This window comes from Mauremys mutica, chromosome 3, assembly GCF_020497125.1.
Source record: "Mauremys mutica isolate MM-2020 ecotype Southern chromosome 3, ASM2049712v1, whole genome shotgun sequence".
Classification (NCBI taxonomy): domain Eukaryota; kingdom Metazoa; phylum Chordata; order Testudines; family Geoemydidae; genus Mauremys; species Mauremys mutica.
In genome coordinates, this window is record NC_059074.1 from 84,262,164 (window position 1) to 84,283,412 (window position 21,249).

Below are 21,249 nucleotides of genomic sequence, written 5' to 3' on the forward strand. Positions count from 1 at the left end.
AGAACCTGGCTGAAGAGCAACTAGCCAGCCTGTGGTGAGAAGCTTCTAAATTTGTAAGGGCACTGAAAATGTTAAGATCAGCTTAGAATGTGTTTTGCTTTTATTTCATTTGACCAAATCTGACTTCTTGTGCTTTGACTTATAATCACTTAAAATCTATCTTTATAGTTAATAAATTTGTTTGATTATTCTACCTGAAGCAGTTTGTTTGGTTTGAAGCATGTCAGAGGCTCCCCTTGGAATAATGAGCCTGGTACATATCAATTTATTTGTTAAATTGACAAATTCATACAAGCTTGCAGCATCCAGCCAGCATAACTGGACACTGCAAGAGGGAGGTTCCTAGGGTTGTGTCTGGGACCAGAGATATTGGCTAGTCTCATTCGGTTGCACAATCCAAGGAGCAGCTTACATGCCAGAGGCTATGCGTGAACAACCCAGGAATGGGGGTTCTCACAGCACAGCAGGGCAAGAATTGGAGTGACCTAGCAGAGCACCAGTCCGCATAACACCAGAGGAGAACGTCTCAGTGACACAGTGAGCAGGGTGTATATACAGCTTGTTACTCCGAGTGAAGTTCACACTTTAAGCACTGATATTTGTGATTTTAAGTGAGTCTTAAGTGCAGTGGCTAAGGACAGGAGGAAGTCACAGTTTTGTTATTTTCTGTTTGTTTATTTCAGATGAGGGAAATAAGCACAAGAAAGCAGAAAAATGACTACCAGTGAGGCAGCTACAAAACTAGAGCTGGCCAGACTGGAAGCTGCAGAAAAGGAGAGGGAGCACCAGAGATTATTGCAACTGGAATAAGAACTGGAAATAAAAGAAAAAGAAAGAGAGAGAGAAGACACCAGCTGGACCTGCTACAGAAGCAGAACCAGAGGCCCCCAACCCCAACGAGTCCCATCACTCCAAAAATCCACAAGTGGGACTACTTATGTCCTGCATACAGTGAGGACGAGGATATTGCTGAATATATGTCTACTTTCAAAAGGCTGTGTGTAATACATGAAATCCCTGATGATAAGAGAGTTCCTACCCTAGTTGCGAAATTAACAGGTAAAGCTTGAAATGTATTCAATGGACTGCCTATTGAAGATGCTTTAGACCAGGGGTCAGCAACCTTTCAGAAGCGGTGTGCCGAGTCTTCATTTATTCACTCTCATTTAAGGTTTCGCGTGCCAGTAATACATTTTAACGTTTTTAGAAGGTCTCTTTCTGTAAGTCTATAATATATAACTAAACTATTGTTTTATGTAAAGTAAATAAGGTTTTTAAAATGTTTAAGAAGATTTAAAATTAAATTAAAATGCAGAGCCCCCCAGACCGGTGGCCAGGACCCAGGCAGTGTGAGTGCCACTGAAAATCAGCTCACGTGCCGCCTTCGGCACGCGTGCCATAGGTTGCCTACCCCTGCTTTAGACTATTGTAAATTTAAAGATATTGTTTTGCGAAGTTTTCAGATTACTCCTGAAACATATAGAGTTAAATTTAGGAATTTTAGGAAGGATATTGGTATGAGTAATGGGGAATATGTAAACAAAATGAAAGATTTGTTGGGAAAATGGGTAAGGGGTAAAGAGGTTGTGAGTTTTGAGGGAATGTTGGATCTTGTCGCTCAAGAGCATTTCCTAAGCATATGTAAGACTGATGTAAAGCAGTTTCTATAGGACAAAGATGTAAAGTCTGTGGATGAGATGGCTTTTTTAGCTGATGCCTTTGAACAGAATCAGGGGTCTACTGAGGGCAGGTCACAGAAAGAGGGGTTTAAAACTGGTGGGAAGGGAGGATCCCATTTTACCCCTGGGAAGAGAGAAAGGGGCTGGGAGCCTAAACATTCACTTACCCCAAAACATTCCTCTAACCCTCATCCCAAATCTCCTGTAAAAGCAGAAGAGCCCAAAATGTGCTATCAATGTAATTCCACTGATCACCTGAGGAATAAATGCCCTGTGCTAGGTGGAAGCAGGCAACCAATAGCTCATGTTAGTTCTGCTGTCCTCAACACAGAAAACCCCCAAGCAATTGAAACCTATCATATTGGTTTTGTGAGATTAGCCTCTGCAGAACCAGATATGGAGCATGTTAAGGCTGTCCAAATTGATAGCTGGGAATACTTGGGGCAGAGAGATACAAGGGCCCAGATCTCTCTGGTTAAGTAGAGTGCGGTCCCAAAGGCCAGTATGCTACCTGGCCAAATGGCAGAGATTGTGGGGATGGGCGAAAGCAGATTCCTCATACCACTAGCTAAAATCTATGTGGTGTGTGAATGTTTGGAAAGTGTTTTGATTGTGGGGGTAACAGAACACCTCCTAGTTGACCATTCTGCCATTCAGGCTTCTAACTTGATTATAAGCCTCGCTGAGGTGATGGCTATTATCAATGCTGTCTTAACAGAAAAATAAAAGAATGTACAATCTTCCATAGGTTCAAATGAACACGTATTAATTGCACTACATTTAAATGCCAAGCAGGTACAGCTTCACTCACCAGCAGATATAGATTATTAAGACCTTTTAAGAATCTCTTAAATACATCATGAATAAATACCAATTTACTATCTACAGGAACATGGTATGCTGAAATTGTTGACAGGTGGAACTTAATAGAAGACAGAGACCTGACCTTTTGAGATATAATAAATATTCTAAAATACAACTAATAGGCATAGTATATGGATCACCTCATTTATGCTAACCCACAATACAAATCTTTTCCATTTATAATCATAACATTTATGTGTAGACTCTTTTGAATTAACAAGATCCTTCTGTACATTGAATGAATAAAACTGTTCTAGCAATCCCAGAGTTGTATCACACAAGCAGCGAGGTGAGGCAAATGAAGGTTTGAGTGTTGCTCTTCAGGCAAATAGGAATGGGGTATACACAAGCAGAAGGGAGAGGAGACAGTCAGGCTGATCACACCCCTACACAGCTGCCAGAACTGCCAATTGTGAAGACATGCACCCACAGCTGGGACCAATAACGAAAACAAAGCCATCTATACAGGATGGGGAACAGAGAAGGAAAGAGAAGCAAAAAGGCCTGGGATAGTGGGGCAATAGCTCCATACTAGGATGCCTCTGTGAAACCAAGAAGCAGACTGTAAGCCCTGAAGTTTCAGGGCTGATAGACTCAATTTAAGTTAACAGTTTATATAACTGCAGATGAATTGAAGTGGACCAGTTAGGAAAAAGCTGGGACCCCTAGAAAGACTGCACTAAGAACAGTTGACACCCCCAAACAGAGGAGCTCTGCTACCCCTACCTCCTTCAGGGACCACTGATGATTCTGAGCGGTTAACCTGCTCAAGTAATCTGCAATGGTGTTATTTTCCCCTGGCACATGAATTGCCACTGGGTGAATGTCCTACTTTCATTCTCAAAGACTTGTTGCATCTGTGCACACTTGAAGGGAATGTCCCCCTTGTTTGTTCTGGTAATATAAGGCTGTAATATTGTCTATTACCACCTGAACCACTCTGTGCTTGATCTGAGGTAAGAATGATCTTCAGGCCCACTTGATGACCCTCAGATCTAATACACTGATATGTAATTTCTTTTCCATTGGTGACCAATGACCCATTAACAGCAGACTGTTTAAATGAGCCTCCCCTCCCCATCCGAAAGTGGATGAGTCCAAAGTGACTATTACCAAAAGCACAGGAAGAATTAATGATATGTCCTTCATCATGTTTTGATCTTGTGTTTACAACATCAGTGCTAATAACACCCTCTGGGGAATGACCAACTTCTAATGCATACTCTTCACACCAAGCTTGTAATTCTTGACAACCAGTATTACAACACCCTTATTTGGAGACAAGCATCTGGGGTTGCCTATGTGATTGATGCTAACAATCCCATTATCATTAGAAAAAAAGATATAGTCTGCTCTTGAGAATGATGGAACAGAGGTTTAGACAACCATATTTTTGTAAACTCCTTCAGGAATGAAGTCTTTGCCTACAACTGAGTTCAATGCAGCCCCTATAAAAGGGATCCTCTATATTGGACATAAAAGTGATTTTGACCAATTTATTTATGTCTAGAAAAAATCTTCTCTTTTGAAAATGCTTTCTTTTATAACCAATCGTGTAGGCAGGAGTATACGAAAATCCCTTGTTTCCTAAGATATGTTGCTTCTGCAGAAAGGCACTGTGAAAAAGCCCCTGGGACAGTGAACAGACCAAAAAGAAGGACCACGTTCTGGAAATGTTCCTTTCCTACCATAAAACGCAGTTACTATATTTCTGATGAAATGGCCTTATTGAAATACGGAAATACCTGCCCTTTTGATCTAGAGCTGCAAACCAATCCGGAAGAGAAAGGGAGGGGATAATAGAGGTACAAAAGTACGGAAATGGGTACAGAGGTAGGGAAATGAAACCTCTTTCAAAATCAATGTAATTGTCTGAGATTCAAGATGGAACAGAGACCCATCCTTTTTCAGAATCAGGAAGAAATGTGAACAAACCTCCCTCCCCTCTTGTACTTGAGAGGCACCTCCAATATTGCTCCTGATTTCAGAAGAGAGAGAAACTTTGCTCTCAAAAGGTCTTTATGCTATGAATCCCTGAAAGGGGATAAAGGGTAGGGGGAGAGGGTTGGAAAAGAACTATACTGAGCAACCACTTGAAATAATATATGGAATCCATCTGTCTGATGTTACAGACTGTCATTGGTGGTAAAAGTGGGACAGGTGATCCCTGAATGGAACAATACAGGTATCAGAGTGGTCTGTAGCTCCTCTGTCATCATGTCAAAGCTGAGACCTCGACTGAAGCCCAGAAAAAGATAAAGCCATAGATTTCCCTTTGCTGCAAAGTTTGAAGGACCTCTTCCACTGCTGCTGATGCTGACCCCTGATTCTGGGGCTGAAAATAATTCCTCCTTTGGTAGAAGTAAGATGCAGATCAAGATGGTAGGTACTGTTTCTGATTTCTAAATAGTGGAACTGATGACAACATTTTTGTTGGCTGAAAAACACCAGAAGATCTAGCCACAGATTTCACATTTTTCATTTTCTTTAAAACCTATCAGTTTTTACCCTAAATAGACAGTATCCTTCAAATGAGAGATCTTCAATTCTCATCCTCATCTCATGAGGAAGACCCATTGATCTCAACCAGGCTTGATGCCTCAAAAAAACAGCTGAAGCTATAGCCGCGGCTGAAACATATGATGAATTGACAGCTGAACTCAGTTTATACTTGGCCACACTTCACCCTTTCATTAAAAGAGCATTCAATAATCTCCCATGTTCCTCAGGGAAATAATTTGATAATTTGCCACTCGCATACCTAGAGTAGCAGAGGAAAAGATTTTTCTCCTAAAAATATCCAAGGAATGGAATGAGTGCTCTTAGATCTATGAAACGCATCTTCCACCACTAATGAATTTGAGGAGAAGTATGTGTGAAACATATGAAAGACGCATACAGAGAAAGTGGTACAATTTATCAGCTTTTTTTTTTTAAACATAGGATGACATGATGAAGGTGTTGCACAAATCAACTTGGGTGGTTGCAATAACCCATTCAATAGAAGTCAAGTATCAGAGGGGTAGCCGTGTTAGTCTGGTTCTGTAGAAGCAGCAAAGAATCCTGTGGCACCTTATAGACTAACAGACGTTTTGCAGCATGAGCTTTCGTGGGTGAATAAGTGGGTATTCACCCACGAAAGCTCATGCTGCAAAACGTCTGTTAGTCTATAAGGTGCCACAGGATTCTTTGCTGATTCAATAGAAGTGTAATCATTTATCTGATAGCTGCTCCTAGAATGTCAAATACAAGGTGTGAGGATACCTCAATGGGAACCAACAGAATGTCCAGTGCCTTTGTCATCCTATCAACTAACTCATGGAACAACACCACATTTTCTGATGGCTATGAAGCTGAAGTCAACCCTACACTTACTTTCCTCTAGAGAGGTTATCTTCCCAGAGTCAGGATACAGCTCTTCAGGTTGCTCCACTAACTCCTCTTCTTCTGATAAAATATCTCTTAAAATTGTAGGGGGACCTATCACAACCCTGCTATATTATTGGATCCAAGTCTTTCTGTTTCAAGGCTTGAATACCTTCCTAGTGCCATGCAGAAGGTTTCCTCACATAGAAATGAAAGTCCTGATATTGAGCAGATGCAGGCTAGTGAGACCACCTAAACCATGGTGGAGCTTGCCAATCTGGCCAAAAATCCATACTCAGTTCCAACTGAGGCTTTGCCTACCCTAGAAAGGGTTTGATGGTATAGGTCTACTGGCAAACACCCACTAGTAGAGGCACAGCTTATATCAACAAAAGAGTTATTTTTTCCGGTATAACTTATATCAATTTCCTGAACAAAATAGGCATATAACTGTCTATACTAGAGCTTTTTACCAGTTTAATAATGTTGTAAGTAATCACACCCTAGCAGATGCTGTACTATTATACTGATAGACCTAGCCTGAGTCTGACCGTGCTGAAAATGTATTTATTTGCTTAGCTTTTGTTTCCTTCCATGGAATATTATTCTTAGCTTTAAAAGAAGTGCCTTGTAGTATAGTGAAGGTGCTCTATCAGTAAGTTATATAAATGAAAAATATATACGGTTTACTTAGTGTTTCTATAAAAGCTTAATGTTTGAATTTCCTGCCTTTTGCATATTTACATTCTGAACTTCAATGTTGCATTAATTTATGAGGCCAGCGCTAGGTAGTAAGAATAAAAATTTACTGAGGACAGCATTTGATGCTGAGAATGTCCATTCTTCCTGTGCTTCAATGCCCGAGGATAAAAGAAAGCATTTTCTTTGAATGACATTTAAGGCTGGGTTAACTTTGAAAATATAAAATTGCTTCCACATTTGCATAAAGATAGCATTTTGAGAAACCTTTATTGGTTAAAACAGGGCAGGCCATTCCTTTTTAACTTCTAGTGGGTCAAAGGAAAACAACACAAATACTTGCAACTTTCTCATTAACTTATCTTAGTCCAATAGGCCACATAATTTTTAAGGAAAAAGAGAAGCCCTTAAATTACAACAACAACAAAATACAGACCTCTCAATCAGGATGCCTTGGTGGATTCCAGTTCTTCCCGATTAAAGGGCAGTCTTATTTAAACAAAGAAGATCTAAATAGTACTCAATATTATCATATGTTTCTGTAACTCAGTGTATTCAATTGAAAGTTTTTTTGTCTATTACTTATATTTGTTTTAATTTGTAATTCATAACATTTTAAATATTAAAATAGGATGAACATAAAAACAAAACATACTGGCTGCCATTTTGAAAGCAAAAGAAAATCTTGGAGAAATCTGTGACCTTTACTCACAGTACTAACACCTCTAAATGTAACCGACAAGTCGGTTAGGCCCTAAAAAACAAACCCTACCAAAACAGGCTGAGCAACTGCCATCATCATATTAAGATAACAGAACACTCATGCTATATAATAGAAAAAAAAAACTATTCCCTTAGGTTTATCTTATTAAAGCAGTTTTCCTGATGATCTGTGTCCATTTAATGAGCCAGCAGGTGACACTGCAAAGAGTGTCCTCACTTCCTACTGGTTTTAATGAAAGTGAAAGGCATTCAGCACTATGCAGGATTTAGGCTCCTCATCCTTCATTCCTAAAATTCTTATTGACCTCAACAGTTGTTTTGTAATGAAAAAAAAAAAAAGCAACATTAGGCCTTAGAGTGGCTTTGACTGTATTACTAAGCTAACTTTTAAAAAGAAAATGTAAAACCTTTACCAAATCTATTTGAGGGAAAATAATTTCTATGAGATGTTCAAATTAAAACATAGAAATTTGATGTCTTACTGGCTTTCCAAGGATAATTAAGCATGTAGGTTTAGACAACAGAAAGGATTTTTCAGCTTCATCTTCATCAAATATATCTACAAAGGGATAATCTTGTTTTTTCTCTGGTGAAGCCATAAATAAAATAGTCTAAATTAGGAAAAAAATAAACTGTTATGTATATAACACCAGACATAATTGTTTACATGTGAGTAAGCAGACAGAAAACATAGTGAATAACAATTGATTATGTTAGTAAACAATGGATATTGACAGAGGCAAATATAACTATTGAGCATATACAATGCAGGGGATTGGGGAATAACTTCAGAAAAATAAGAGATTATCAGAACCTTCATTAAGCCCATTACAAGGGTGCCATTTAAAGGGGGGCCCCTATCCTCCAAGTTTTGTACCACATTTGGGTGAAGTTTGCAGCAGGAGGGAAGATGCTGCCCCTCCTCCCCCTGCTTCGCTGCTGTCTGGGACCAGGAGCCTGCCTCCTGATCTGCACAGAGGCAAGCAGGGACTGATGTTGGGGTATCCTTCTCCTTCCCAAGTACCAGGGCTGGCAGAGTGTGTCCCTCACCCCATCCCCAGTGAGCTGCCCTCACTGTGCCAACTAGGGTCTGAACACATGCTGGCCCCCCACCAGCAGCACCCTCTCTGATGCAGCCCCTTCCAGCATCTTGAGCTACACTCCTCCCAGCCACCCCCTGCCTGCACTCAAAGCTACCCCCCTCTCTGCACATAGCACCTAGCTACCCCCTCACTGCACCCTGAGATTTCAAACTTTTTGAGCTGAGCCCACCCCTTTGAGTATCATTTTTTCTTGTGCCCCTCCCCCATTATCTGCAAAAAACTAGAGTTTTTAGATGCCTAAGTAGCCCCTGGTGTCAGGGTTAAAGTTGCCCCCCCCAAGCTGAAATAGCACCCCTTTACCTCTTTTCACATTTTGATAGACTTCCTCCTTTTCAATCCCTGACTCTTAACATGGCTGCAGTTGTTTCTCTGTGATCCTCAAACAAAATCCAACTGCCCCCACTTTCTTCTCCCCGCTTTCCCTTATGTTATGGTCTTCAGTATCCTTACGGCTTCACTCTCTGCCTCTGCAATTGGGCCATGATCCTGCAAAGACTTAGGCTATGTCTACACTACATGCTTAACTTTACACACAGTAAATAGCCCATCAGTGTCAATGGGACTATTGATAGTGCACAAGGTTAAACAAGTTTCAGAGTGGTGGTAGCCGGGTTAGTCTGTATCAGCAAAAACAACGATGAGTCTTTGTGGCACCTTAGAGTCTCTAAGGTTAAACAAATCTCTGCTCCTCCCCTATAATCTTCCTACAGGTCCTAGCTCATTCCAGTCCTGCAACAGGCCTCACATCCTCCTTCGAAGAGTCTTATGATGAGGTGCACTCACCAAAGTGCCTCCAGAAAACAGCAAACTTCACTCTAGCTTCCCCCTGTAAGTGGAAGATTACATGGCGGGGTCAGAGACTGCAACCCCCACAGGGAGAAAGCAGACAAGAAGCAGGTTGGGCAACAGAAAGCAATGCCCTGCCTAGGCTGCTACAACAAGATACCACAAGGCATCAACCCGGGTTGGTGTTTTCTCTTCTGGCAAGGGAAGTGCAGTTTGTCTGGTTCTTTGTTGTTAATGTAGCACGCTCAAGATCTTCAGGAAATAAAGGGTTTGGGGAGAAAATGGTCTGGTTTTTTTGCCTATACATGAACTCAATCATCCTATTGCAGGGCGGGTGGCGGGAGAGGGGGGAAGGGGTTGTCACAAAATCTAATGAGACTGTCAGTGACTTGTCCCAGCTCCTTCAAAACAGGCTGAGGGTCACTTGGGGTGGCCGGAGAAATCCTGTACAGTAACAACCTGCTCCTTATTTGATTGAGTTAATTTAATCACTAACGAAGCCACCGCTCACTGAAGGTTTAACACATTCCTTGGTTGGCGTTTCTGAACATCTCCTCTCCCGCGGATACGTTTGTAAAACATTTTGGCCTTGGAGTCGGAATCGCGAACCAACCTCCCGGCGGAGAGCCAGGCGCGGGGCGGGCGTCACGCGGCCGGCTTGGGGCCGTTGGCGGCGGACGCGGTCCCTCCGCGGGGACAGGGCGGCGGGGTCCGCACGGGGCATCGCTCAGGGCAGCTCTGGCTCTGCCGGTGACTGGGGGGAGGGGAACCCTCTGGGGCATCCCCGTAAGGCCTGTGCCCAGCGCCACCTCCCCGCGCAGCCGGGGGGGAAGGGGCTGCCGAGAGGGGGAAGGGAGGTTGGGTCGGGGATGCTGGCCGGGGCAATATCACTTACAGTGCGCGGGGCAGGCACGGAACGGCCCCTCCGCCTCCCTAGCGCCGGGATCCCTGCTCACTGCCCGGCACTAATTTGTGTAGCCTCGTAACCCTTGGCAACCAGCGGGCCCCGCCCCCGCTGCTCTCCGCTTCGAAACTGAGCGCGCCCCGTGCCCAATCAGCGTGCGAGCCGCGCTACCCGCGCGCGTGCAAGGGGCAGATTTTTAAAGCGGGCGGCGGCGGTGCGCGCCTAACCGCTATTGAGAGAATTACAGGGGCGGGGTCTTGCCGTAGCGGTGAACGTGAGAGTAGCACAAGGCGTGCGGGCAAACGGCCCCTGAGCGTGGTGCTGGGGAGGTCGGAGCGGTCCCTAGTGCGGAGGGGGGGGAACCCCCATGCCGTGGGGGGAACGGGGTCCTGCCCCTACATAGCCAGTGACACCCTCTCCCCTAGGTGCAGCCCGCTGTCTGCGCCTCAACAGTCACCGCTTCCCTCTGACAGGCTGGAGGGAGCCACTGGCACCCACACCTCAAATGGTCGCCAAGGCTGCGGGCTCGTTCCGTCACGTGACGGGGTCACGGGGGCGCGCTAGCCCGACGCTCTCTAACGCGCTCCCCGGCCGCGCCTGCGCTCTGTCAGCCCCGCTTCCGGCTCCTAGAGTGGGGAAGTGACCCGGAGCGCCCTCTCCCCGCAGGGTCTGCCCGGGTGCGCCACCCCCTTAGCTTCCAACCCGCCTCTGGTCTCACGCGGCCCTTCCCCGGCAGCTATTGCCCCGGAGGCGGGGACGCTGCCGCTCTCCCTGGCGCTGCAGCCCCCCGGGCGGCTCGATAGCCCCGGCTGGGGGCCGCGGCTCGCTACGGGAATTCGATCGTCCCCTTCCCCCGTTGCCGTGGGGCGGGCCCGGCGCCCACCCCGCTGTCGCCATGCCCGCCGCGGCGGCAGCGCCGATTATCCGCTGCGTGCAGAAGCTGGTGCTGTACGAGACCAGAGCTGTAAGTAACCGCGGCGGCTCCGCCCCTGCCGGCCGCGTACCGGGGGGGCGGGCGTCTGGTCTGGGGAACAACAACGGAGCCAAGGCCGTAGCGGCTTCTGCAGGGCTCTTGAGTAACGTGGAGTCCGTCGTTCACCTTCCTCTGCGGGAGTGGGTTACAGGCTCACTAACAGTGGGATGTTGTCATGGATCAGGCATGTCCCCCCCAGGCCAGCCCACCCTTCTGCCCCAGGTCCTGCCCCAGACGCCCCTCCCTGGCCGAGCTGCCACGGGCCTGCTGAGCCACGGGCCTCTGGCTGGAGATGAGCCTCCTCCGGTGTCAGGGAGCAGGGGAGTGTGGGTGAGGCTAGGGCCTGGGTTTGGGGAGGTTTAGCCCCCACCCCCTGGCTTGCCCACCTGCACATGTGTGTCCCTGCTGAGAGCATTTATTAGTATTACAGCAATGAACAGAAATATCATTGGAGCACTAGGTGCTCCCAGGGTTGCCAACTGTCTGATCACATAAACCAAAACACCCTGGCCCTGCCTCCTGCTCCACCTCTTCTCCGAGGCCCCACCCTGCTCAGTCCACCCCCTGCCCTCCCTCGCTTGCTCTCCTCCGCTCTCATTCACTTTAATGGGGTAGGGGCAGGGAGTTGGGGTGTAGGAGGGGGTGTGGGCACTGGGAGGGTATTTGGATGCAGGAGGGGGCTTGGGGCTGGGGCAGGGGATTGGGGTGCAGGAGGGGATGTGGGGTGCAGGCTCTGGGAGGGAGTTTGGGTGTGGGAGGGAGCTCAGGGTGGGGTGCTGGCTGCAGGAGGGGGCTCAGTGTTGGGGTAGGGGTATGGAGCGGGGTTGGAGGTTGGCTGCGGGAAGGAGTGAGGGGTGCAGACTCCAGCCAGGCGACACTTATCTCAGGCAGCTTCTGGTCAGTGGTACAGTGGGGTTAAGGCAGGCTCCATGTCTGTCCTGGTGCTGCTCCCAGAAGTGGCTGGCATGTCCCTGCAGCCCCTGGGAGGGGGAGCCAGGGAACTCTGCCTGGTGCCGCTGCCTGCAGGCGTTGCCCCTGCAGCTCCCATTGGCTGCAGTTCCTGGCCAATGGGAGCTGCAGAGTCGGTGCTGGGGTGGGGGCAGTGGCAAAGACCCCCCGTGCCCTCCCCCAATTCCAGGAGACTCCTGGTGAAACTGGGAGGGTTGGCAACCCTAGGAGCCCTGGTGGTGGACCAGGACCCAGTTGTGCTAGGCCAGGCATTGGCAACCTACAGCACGCATCCAAACACAGCACACAAGCTGATTTTGAGTGACCCGCTGCTGCGGTCCAGGCCCCCAGCCCCACTTAGCCCCCACCCACTCACCCACTGCTCTCCTCTGCGGGGGCAGGAGGCAGAAGCTTGGTCCTGCGGCAGCCAAGCTTCCCCCCCTCCTCTGCCATGGTGCTTTCCTGCACCTCCCCCTCTCCTTCCTTGTGCCAATCAGCTGATGGCCCTAGTGAGGGGGAGGGGGAAGAGCAGAAGCATGCACGCAGCTCGTAGAGGAGGCAGAGAAGAGGTAGGGACGGGGCCTTGGGGAAGAGGGTGGAACAGGGCATATCCCTTCCAGCCCCCTGCCATGAACCGATCAGGACAGGGGGCTGGGAGCACCCCTACAAGCCGAGCACCTCTGCCCTGACCCCCCCCCACACACCCAGCTTTCTGCCCTGCACCCCGCACTGCCCTCTGCCCTGACCACTGAACCCCCCCACACCCAGCCTTCTGCCCTGCACCCCCCACACCCCCCAACCCTCTGCTCTGACCCCTGAACCTCCCCACACACCCGGCCTTCTGCCCTGAACCCCCACCCCCCCAGGTCTGGGGTCCTGGCCGCAGGCCCTGCTCAGCCCGCTGCCGGCCTAGGTGAACGGAACCCCAGGCTGGCAGCGGACTGAGCAGGCCAGCAGCGTAAGATCAGTATTTTAATTTAATTTTAAATGAAGCTTCTTAAACATTTTGAAAACCTTGTTTACTTTACATACAACAATAGTTTAGTTATATAATATAGACTTATAGAAAGAGACCTTCTAAAAACATTAAAATGTATTACCGGCACGCGAAACCTTAAATTAGAGTGAATAAATGAAGACTCGGCACACCACTTCTGAAAGGTTGCCAACCCCTATGCTAGGCACTGCACAAACACAGGACAAGAAGATACTCCCTGCCCCAGAGCGTACAGTCTAGGTATAAAACAAGCGCTAAAAGGTGGATAGGGACAGATAATGGGTAGGGGAGTACTAGGAAACGATGAGACACTATTGGTTAGCATAATAGGCAGTGATCTTGGCATGTCAGCAGGCATCATGACAAAAGAGATTTGAGATGAGTTTTGAAGGAGGATAACTTTAAAACACTATAGTATTCCACAACAGTAAGGGCAAACATTAAGTGAGGTGCTTCTGTTACTTGCTCTATTATTTTATCATGAGATTAGGTACTTGCAAAACAACAAACTTGACTATAGCACCTAGAGGATATCTTTGTTAATAGACTAATGCTTTAATTATATTTCTATTTTGAATCTGTGAATCTGAAGGTGTTGCTGTTGTCAATGTCAGTTCATCAAAACCTCATGTGCAGTGTTGGTATTAGAGCAACAAGGTGGGTGAGGTAATATCTTTCTTTGGGTCAGGTTCTGTTGGTGAAAGAGACAAGCATTTGAGCTATACAGAGCTCTTCATGAGGTCTTCATGTAGCTTGATATCTTGTCTCTTTCTCCAACAGAAGTTGGTCCAATAAAAATATTACCTCACCCACCTTGTCTCATTGAAACCTTTTGGGAGGAAATATCCTTTACTAGCCTTTGAAGGCAGATATTGCAGAGACTCCTTTCTCTCAGATAACCTTCATTAGTTTCTGCAGAAGAAGGGCATAATCCTAAAACCATTCTGATATTTAAAATCCAGAAAATAAATTCTGGAGTAATATGTTAATAGTTGGTTTGGGGTGTATTTTAAACTGAATTATTAAAGGGACAGCATCAACTTGAAATCTAGTAAGTTTGAAACTACTTCCAGTTTGTATTAGGTTCTAAACCTGCTGAGGAGTCACAACTGCCAATTTTGGAGGTTTTACAACTATATATTCCTTTCTTTAAAAAGGTTTTCTATTCCCTTTTGTTCTGTGAAAGGTGCACATAAACAAATTGGCTGACTCTACCAGGGAAACTATGAAAATCTTCATGCTACCAACTGCACAAAGTAAATAAAACAATTAGTTTCTCACATTTTTCTAGCATAGGGCTTGTCCTTACTGCAGTGGTAGCACAAGGTATAACTTGAATGTTGCCTCAACCTGACTTCTGTTCCCACACAAATTGCTAGCTCGAGTAAAGTGGTGCTTTAAACTTAAGCATGTTGGCTCATCATTGGGTGTGGATTGAGGCTCAAATGCTGCTGCTCATTGAGCTAGTAATGCAGTGGTGATTCAGCTACTCTGTGTTTGAGGGCTTGTCTACACATACAGTACTGCAACAGTGCTGCTGTAGCGCTTAGTGAAGACACCACCTACACCAACAGAGAGCTTCTCCTCTCCACATAGGTTCGCCACTTCCACAAGAGGCGTTAACTGTGTTGATGGGAGAAGCCCAGGAGCTTGGTCAATATGACTGTCACTTGGGTGTGGATTTTCCACAGCCCTGAGCGACATAAATTATATAGTAGAACTCACAGTTATGAACCCCTTAGGAATGGAGGTTTTCGTAACTCTGAAATGTTGGTAATTCTGAACAAAACTTTATGGCTGGTCTTTCAAAAGTTGACAACTTAACATTGACTTAATACAGCTTTGAAACATTACTATGCAGAAGAAAAATACTGCTTTCCCCCTTTTTTTTAGTAGTTTACATTTAACATAGTACTGTACTGTATTTGCTTTTTTTCTTGTTTCTGTGACTGCCTGATTGTGTACTTCTGGTTCCAAATGAGGTGTGTAGTTGACTGATCAGTTCATAACTCTGAGGTTCTACTGTACTGATATACATCTATATGGTGGACCAAGCCTAATATAATCACTGTGTAGCTCCAGTATTGTTGTGCAATGTGCCTGCTTTCCCTTGAGCTAGCTCAGGTGGAGTAATTTGAGCGAATTGTTGCAATGAAGACAAGACCAAAGTCATCTTCGGGGCTTCTTATAATAATAGATACAGAATTTTCACACAGATTTCAGCAGTGCTTTGTGTGGTTATAGGATTTCACCCATTTAGAATAAATTTGCAGGGTCTAGGCCTTAGCAGATGAGAACTGGTGCTGCCATTGATAGAGAACCTGGGTTCTATTCCCAGCTCAGCCAGAAATGATCTTGTGCAACCTTTCAGATCCTCAGTTAACTCAAAGGGGGAAGGGTTGTTGAAACACACAAAATTGACACCAGACAGTGGAAGAAGTGAGGTTACCTCCACAATCCTCAGGGCAGGCACCAGCCCAGCAAGCAGCTGCGTGGGGCGGCCAACGGAGAGGGGCGGCACATCCGGCTCTTCGGCGGCAATTTGGCAGCGGGTCCCTCACTCCCTCTCGGAGTGAAGGACCAGCTGCCGAATTTCCACTGAAGACTGAAGTGGCGGCGGTAGAGCTGATCGCAATCGTGGTGGTGGTTTTTGGTTTTTTTTTTTGGCTGCTTGGGGAGGCAAAAACCCTGGAGCTGGCTCTGACAATCCTAACACTGTTTGCTTTCTGCCAGACCAAAAGGTATTTTGGTGGGATTCATGATCTCATAGCACTGCTGAAAAATGACAATGTTTTTGGGACTTCTATTAAACTGATGATAAAAGCTGTAAATTATGCAAGAAAAAGGATAAAAGATTTTGATAAAAAGGGTTGTGTAGCTCATCTGAGTGAGGGACATAATGTTAACAATTTTGAAGTTCATGTTAAAGATGTGCTAAAGGATTACTAAATTTTGTGCGATACTATACACAAATTCAGAAAGGTATGATTTTTATTTTTACCATTTTATTTTTTTCAAGAACATTTTCCAAGGTCCAAGGGTCCATCTTTTATTGTTTTTTAAAGCAAGCCTTTGTTTCAGCTGCAGGGAGGTTTTCAGCCACTATTAGTACTTCTCTAAGGTTTTCTCTGATATATTTTTATTTTCCATTTTTTTACTTTTAAACTTTGCAAGATATTCATACTTTATTGTATAGACATGACTGAAAATGATATTATAGGTAACTAGAAATTTTTGAATCAGAAATATTTGTAGGGTGGAAGAACTTGCACTGTTTTCAGTTGCTTTTTAAAACCTTATATTTGTACCATTTTTTATCCATATTTGGTTTCAGTTCTCTCTTGCTTTTAGTCTCAAATATTATTGTGCACACATTTCAAACCAAAGAAACATAAGTGTGTTACCTGAAACATGCATTACTCAGAGTAGTTAAAATAAAATTTAAAAATCACAGTTGTAAATAAGTCACCTAAGGTTGTCTGCTGTCTTCCCCCCCTCATGACAAAATATCACTTGTGATTTGTGTTGATTTCTGTCTTGTGTTCATTTTATTATGCCTCTGTGGTTTGACTTGTTTGCTTACTAATTTCTTTGTTGGCATAGGGGCTTTGTGTTCTTTGTTAGCTCATTTTCTGCTTCCTCAGTCTAATTTGTTTCCCTGTCATCTTCATGATAGTGTGAAAATGTGACATGGCTTTTTTCTTAATTATACTTTAGAATGTATCTAGATAAACAAGGGGGAAATAGGCAGTGTTGTTTGTGGTCAAATAAATAATTAGACTGAGATTATGGGAGTCCCAGAGAACATATTAAGGTAACTGTAAAACAAGGAAGTGGTAAATGGATGGCCAGTGAGTACATTGTGTACATAATGCATAACTAAAGGAGTCTGTGGGATCTTAACAGAAAGAGAGGCTGTTTGAGAGCCCTGGCTTTTTAATTCAGCTCCTAGCTTCAAAATAAGCAATGAAAAATGGCTTCCATATCCAAATGCATAGCTATATATTATTAGGACAAAAGTCTTGTGGGTTTCTACTGACTCTCAGCTTATTGATGCTTGTGGTTTTGGATGCTTAGTATTGTATATATTAAGGCTTAGTCTACACTACCAACTTATGTCAGTATAACTATGTTGCTCAAGGGTCCCACACCCCTTGAATAGAGAATATTATGTTGACAGGAGGGCTGCTTCTGTTGACATAGCTACCACCTCTTGGGGCAGTGGAATACCTATCCTGACAGGAGAAGCTCTCCCATTGACGTAGGTAGTGTCTTCACTAAATGCTACAGTGGTGTAGCTGCAGCACTGTAAGCATAAACAAACCCTTAGTTTTGACAGGTTTCAGAGTAGCAGCCATGTTAGTCTGTATCCGCAAAAAGAACAGGAGTACTTGTGGCACCTTAGAGCAGTGGTCCCCAACCTTTTCGTCTGGTGGGCGCCAGATAAAGGACCGTGGCGCGGTGGAGCATCCGCCGAAATGCTGCCAAATTTCTGCGGCATTTCGGAGGCGACGCCTCTCGATGACGTCACTTGTCGGCGGCAAGTGGCGTCATCGAGAGGCGTCGCTGCCAAAATGCCGCAGAAATTCGGCGGATGCTCCACCGCCGGCCAGGATGCGGGCGCATTCGCCCGCGGGCACCATGTTGGGGACCCTGCCTTAGAGACTAACATTTATTTGAGCATAAACTTTCATGGGCTACAGCATGCATCCGATGAAGTGGACTGTAGCCCACGAAAGCTTATGCTCAAATAAATTTGTTAGTCTCTAACGTGCCACAAGTACTCCCTGTTCCTTAGTTTTGAGTGAGATCCATACAACATACACCTCTACGCCAATATAACGGTGTCCTCGGGAGCCAAAAAATCTTACCGCATTATAGATGAAACCGCGTTATATCGAACTTGCTTTGATCCACTGGAGTGCGCACCCCGCCCCTCCGAAGCACTGCTTTACTGCATTATATTTGAATTCGTGTTTATATCGGGTCACGTTATATAGGGGTAGAGGTGTATCCACTAAAATTCAGCTGCAAAAAACATTTGTGGCATTACATTGGGAAGTAAAATTGTAAGATCACGCTCTCTCGATATATATCTATATATAAATACTTCTCTCATTTGTGTTTTAAAATGTGTTAAATGTGATGAGCATTTATTAAAAATAAATAAATTCCATAAGATAAGTAAAAGTTATAAGTTGAATTTTTAAAAGGGGCAGTATTTCAATAATAAATATCTCTATTCATAAGGAACTTATTTGAGTGCCTGTTTCAGGGGGCTCCTTGGACCCTGTGGCTTATTAACTCTAGTGCCTAAAACTAGGAAAAGTGTCACAGCTTCCTTTTTCTCATTCCCTGAATTTTTTTCTAGAACAAAATAGACATCGAACATTCACAGGACGCTGAGTCTAACAAGTAGGTTTCAACCTTTCCTGAGACAACACCAGAAAAGTTCTGTGGTTGTCTATTATATTTTTTTCTTTAAGAATAAAGGAAAAAACATGAGTCAATCCATTTCAAAATATGGAATAAAGAAAACTTTTTACAAGGAAAAAAGTGAGAGACTGTCAGGATTATAGCAGTGGGTGTGGAAGATCAAATTAAATTTGAGGAGTGCAATGTGAGAATCAGAGAGTCCAGAGAGGAAGTAGTTGCATTTACCGAGAGAGAACTAGTAAATATACCAAGATTTTAAGGCATAGAGAGAAAAGTGGCTGGATTTTTGAGATTGGGAGGGCTGATGGAGTTTAGGGACTGACAGGATGTGATGTGACAAGGTGAAGAAGATAGAGTTGAAATATGACACTAAAGCTGCACACCTGCATTACTGGGGATTGTGGAATTGTCTACAATGATACAAAATGGACTGGGAGAGAATGGTTTGGGTGAGAACTAGTAAACTCTAGGGGACAATGATTGAAAGCAGGATAGAGGAGGAGCCAGTAAATAGGATGAAGGAGCATCCTTCTAGCTCCCCTTGCTCCTCTAGGGGAGCTATTCAAGGCCAGGACCACAAAAGCCTACAGAGGAGAGCAAATGTATGAAAAGGGGGAGTGATTGTGCTGAAGACAGTGGACAGAATTTAGGTCTTTAGACTTAGGAGGGAACAGATGATTAGTGAGTAGCTTCAGTAGAATGCGGAGGGCGACTGCAGATTGCAGACAATCAATTAGAAAGAGAATGGGACACAGTGAAACTGAGGAATAAACAGCATGCTCAAGGAACTTAGTGTTCAAGGACAGGGGACAGATGGGACAGAAATTGGAAACGTATGGAGTGCTTAAAGGATTTTTTGTTAGGATAGGAATATAGTAGAATGATTAAAATAATTGTAAAAGGAGTCTGGATCTGAGGGAGAGGGGCAGAGGACACTGGAATACACAGGGACAAGGTGGGTGAGGTAGTGTCTCCTATTGGACCAACTTCTGTTGGTGAGAGAGACAAGCGTCCGAGCTTACACAGAGCTCTTCTACACAGGGTCAGTTAAGCAATGGTGAGTAAAGCTATATTTAGAAAAAGCCGGTGTTGCCTTTAAATACAGTGATAGGAAAAAAATAATCCAGGACAAATGTTAAAACATGCTTTTTTAACTGAACTTTGGGTTGATGAATGTTAGGATATGTGAATTGGAGTTTGTCCTAGGAAGACTGAGAGCTTGCTTAGAAATATTCAGTCTGGTGCATGTATTGAGCTAGCTGTTAAACAGATATAAAATAGAGGAAAAATCCAAGGGACAATAATATGCTGAAAAACTACTCTAAATTGTTTGTGCTAACTTCTTATTATGCAAAAGTGAACACTAGAGGGCAGTAAATCAAAAGGATCTAGAATAAATCAGATAATCCTTTTTTTTTTTCCCCCACTCTACAGCAAAGATGGATTGAACTAGAGATAACTATAACTGCCTGTGTGTTTCCCTCAATGGAACCTACTTGAGAACTCCAGTTTGAACCACTGGCAATTACCATGTTTTTTCCCATAATTCCTGGAATAGTGTGGCATTGGGCAGATCACTTAATCTGTTTGTGTCATCTGTAAAAAGGGATGATAATACTTACCTACCTTGCAGGATATTTTGAATCTAAATTAATGCTGTTCTGTCCAGGTTCAACCATCATAACCATAATATTTGAGGGTCGGATTTACAGAGGTACTTTGGTGCCTAAATCCCAGTCCTCTGTGATCCATGAAACTCATGTGTAACCCAGTAGTTGCTTAAACTCACTCAGCGTCTAAGTTTTCAGCATAAAAGTTCCTTAGGTGCCTTAATTTCTGCCTGTGCACATGTACACTGCTGCCTCATTCCAGGCATTCAGAAGTCTATCTGCTTCCTAAGCCCCAGGGAAATCCACTTTCAGCATAGCGGTTAAAGCACTTCTCTGGGATGTTGGTGACAAAAGGTTCAGTTTCCTCCTCTGCCTGAGGGGGAGAAAGGTGAGTTCCCTAACAGCTGGGCTATGGGATACTCTTAGGTGAGGCTCCCTCAATCTCTGTCTGGTTGAGGCTATTCCGCTGTGGATAAATAATGAGTCACTGGGCCAGATATAGTGAGAATGATCCTGTAGCCCAGTCGTTATGGCCCACCTGGGAGTGTGAGACCCAAGTCCAGTCTGCCTGCTCCAATGACTCCTTAATTATTTATCCACAGTGGAACAGTTTCAACGGGAGAGACTGTAGGGAGCCCCACATCACACACTCTCATAGCCCAGTGGTTAGAGCTCTCTTCTGAAAGGACTTGTACAGCTCCCTGTACAAGTCCTTTCTCCCACTCAGGTAGAGGGGGGAATTGAACCTGAGTCTATAGGTGCCGGCTCCTTGGGTGCTCCGGGGTTTAGGACTTTCTGGGAGGGAGAGGGAGTAGCGGGGACATGGCGTGCTCAGGGAAGGAGGCGGGGCAGGGACTTTGGGAAAAGGGTGGAATTGGGCAAGAACGGTGCAGGGGTGAAAAGAGGCAGGGCGGGGGGGGGGGGTGTCAAGCACCCACCAGGCAGAGGGGAAGTCGGTGCCTATGCCTGAGTCTCTTACATATCAGGTGAGAGCTCTATAGATTTTAGCCCAGTGATTAAAGTGGGCTCCTCTGCTGCCTCTCCCTCCCACACTGTATCATATTGTGTGGAGTGAGGCAGATGTCTAACTCCTTCTCACAAAAACCAACTTAAATGCCTAAGCCACTTGATTCCAGGAGAGGGGTGCCTAGCTGTAGATTG

The 21,249-nt window shown here is 45.0% G+C and overlaps 2 protein-coding genes across 9 annotated transcripts in view; one reads left to right on the top strand and one right to left on the bottom strand.

Moving 5' to 3' along the window:
* Window positions 1-10,650, bottom strand: part of AK9 (adenylate kinase 9) — a 212,832-nt gene extending 202,182 nt beyond the window's left edge. For 4 of the 8 annotated variants that reach the window (XM_045009543.1, XM_045009544.1, XM_045009539.1 and 1 more), the window contains exons 1-3: window positions 10,116-10,650; window positions 9,218-9,260; window positions 7,814-7,942 (exon numbers count right to left, since the gene is read on the bottom strand). In XM_045009543.1, the coding sequence (XP_044865478.1) occupies window positions 7,814-7,930 (117 nt within the window). In that variant the 5' untranslated portion in view covers window positions 7,931-7,942; window positions 9,218-9,260; window positions 10,116-10,650. Of the gene's footprint in view, window positions 1-7,813; window positions 7,943-9,217; window positions 9,261-9,679; window positions 9,759-10,115 lie in introns of those variants that run through there. The other 4 variants (XM_045009540.1, XM_045009541.1, XM_045009542.1 and 1 more) reach the window with 4 other exon arrangements.
* Window positions 10,651-10,656: 6 nt separating this feature from the next.
* FIG4 (FIG4 phosphoinositide 5-phosphatase) overlaps window positions 10,657-21,249 on the top strand; it is a 161,612-nt gene continuing 151,019 nt past the window's right edge. The window contains exon 1 of the mRNA XM_045009546.1: window positions 10,657-11,088. Coding sequence (XP_044865481.1) covers window positions 11,020-11,088 — 69 coding nt within the window. The 5' untranslated portion in view covers window positions 10,657-11,019. The remainder of the gene's footprint in view (window positions 11,089-21,249) is intronic.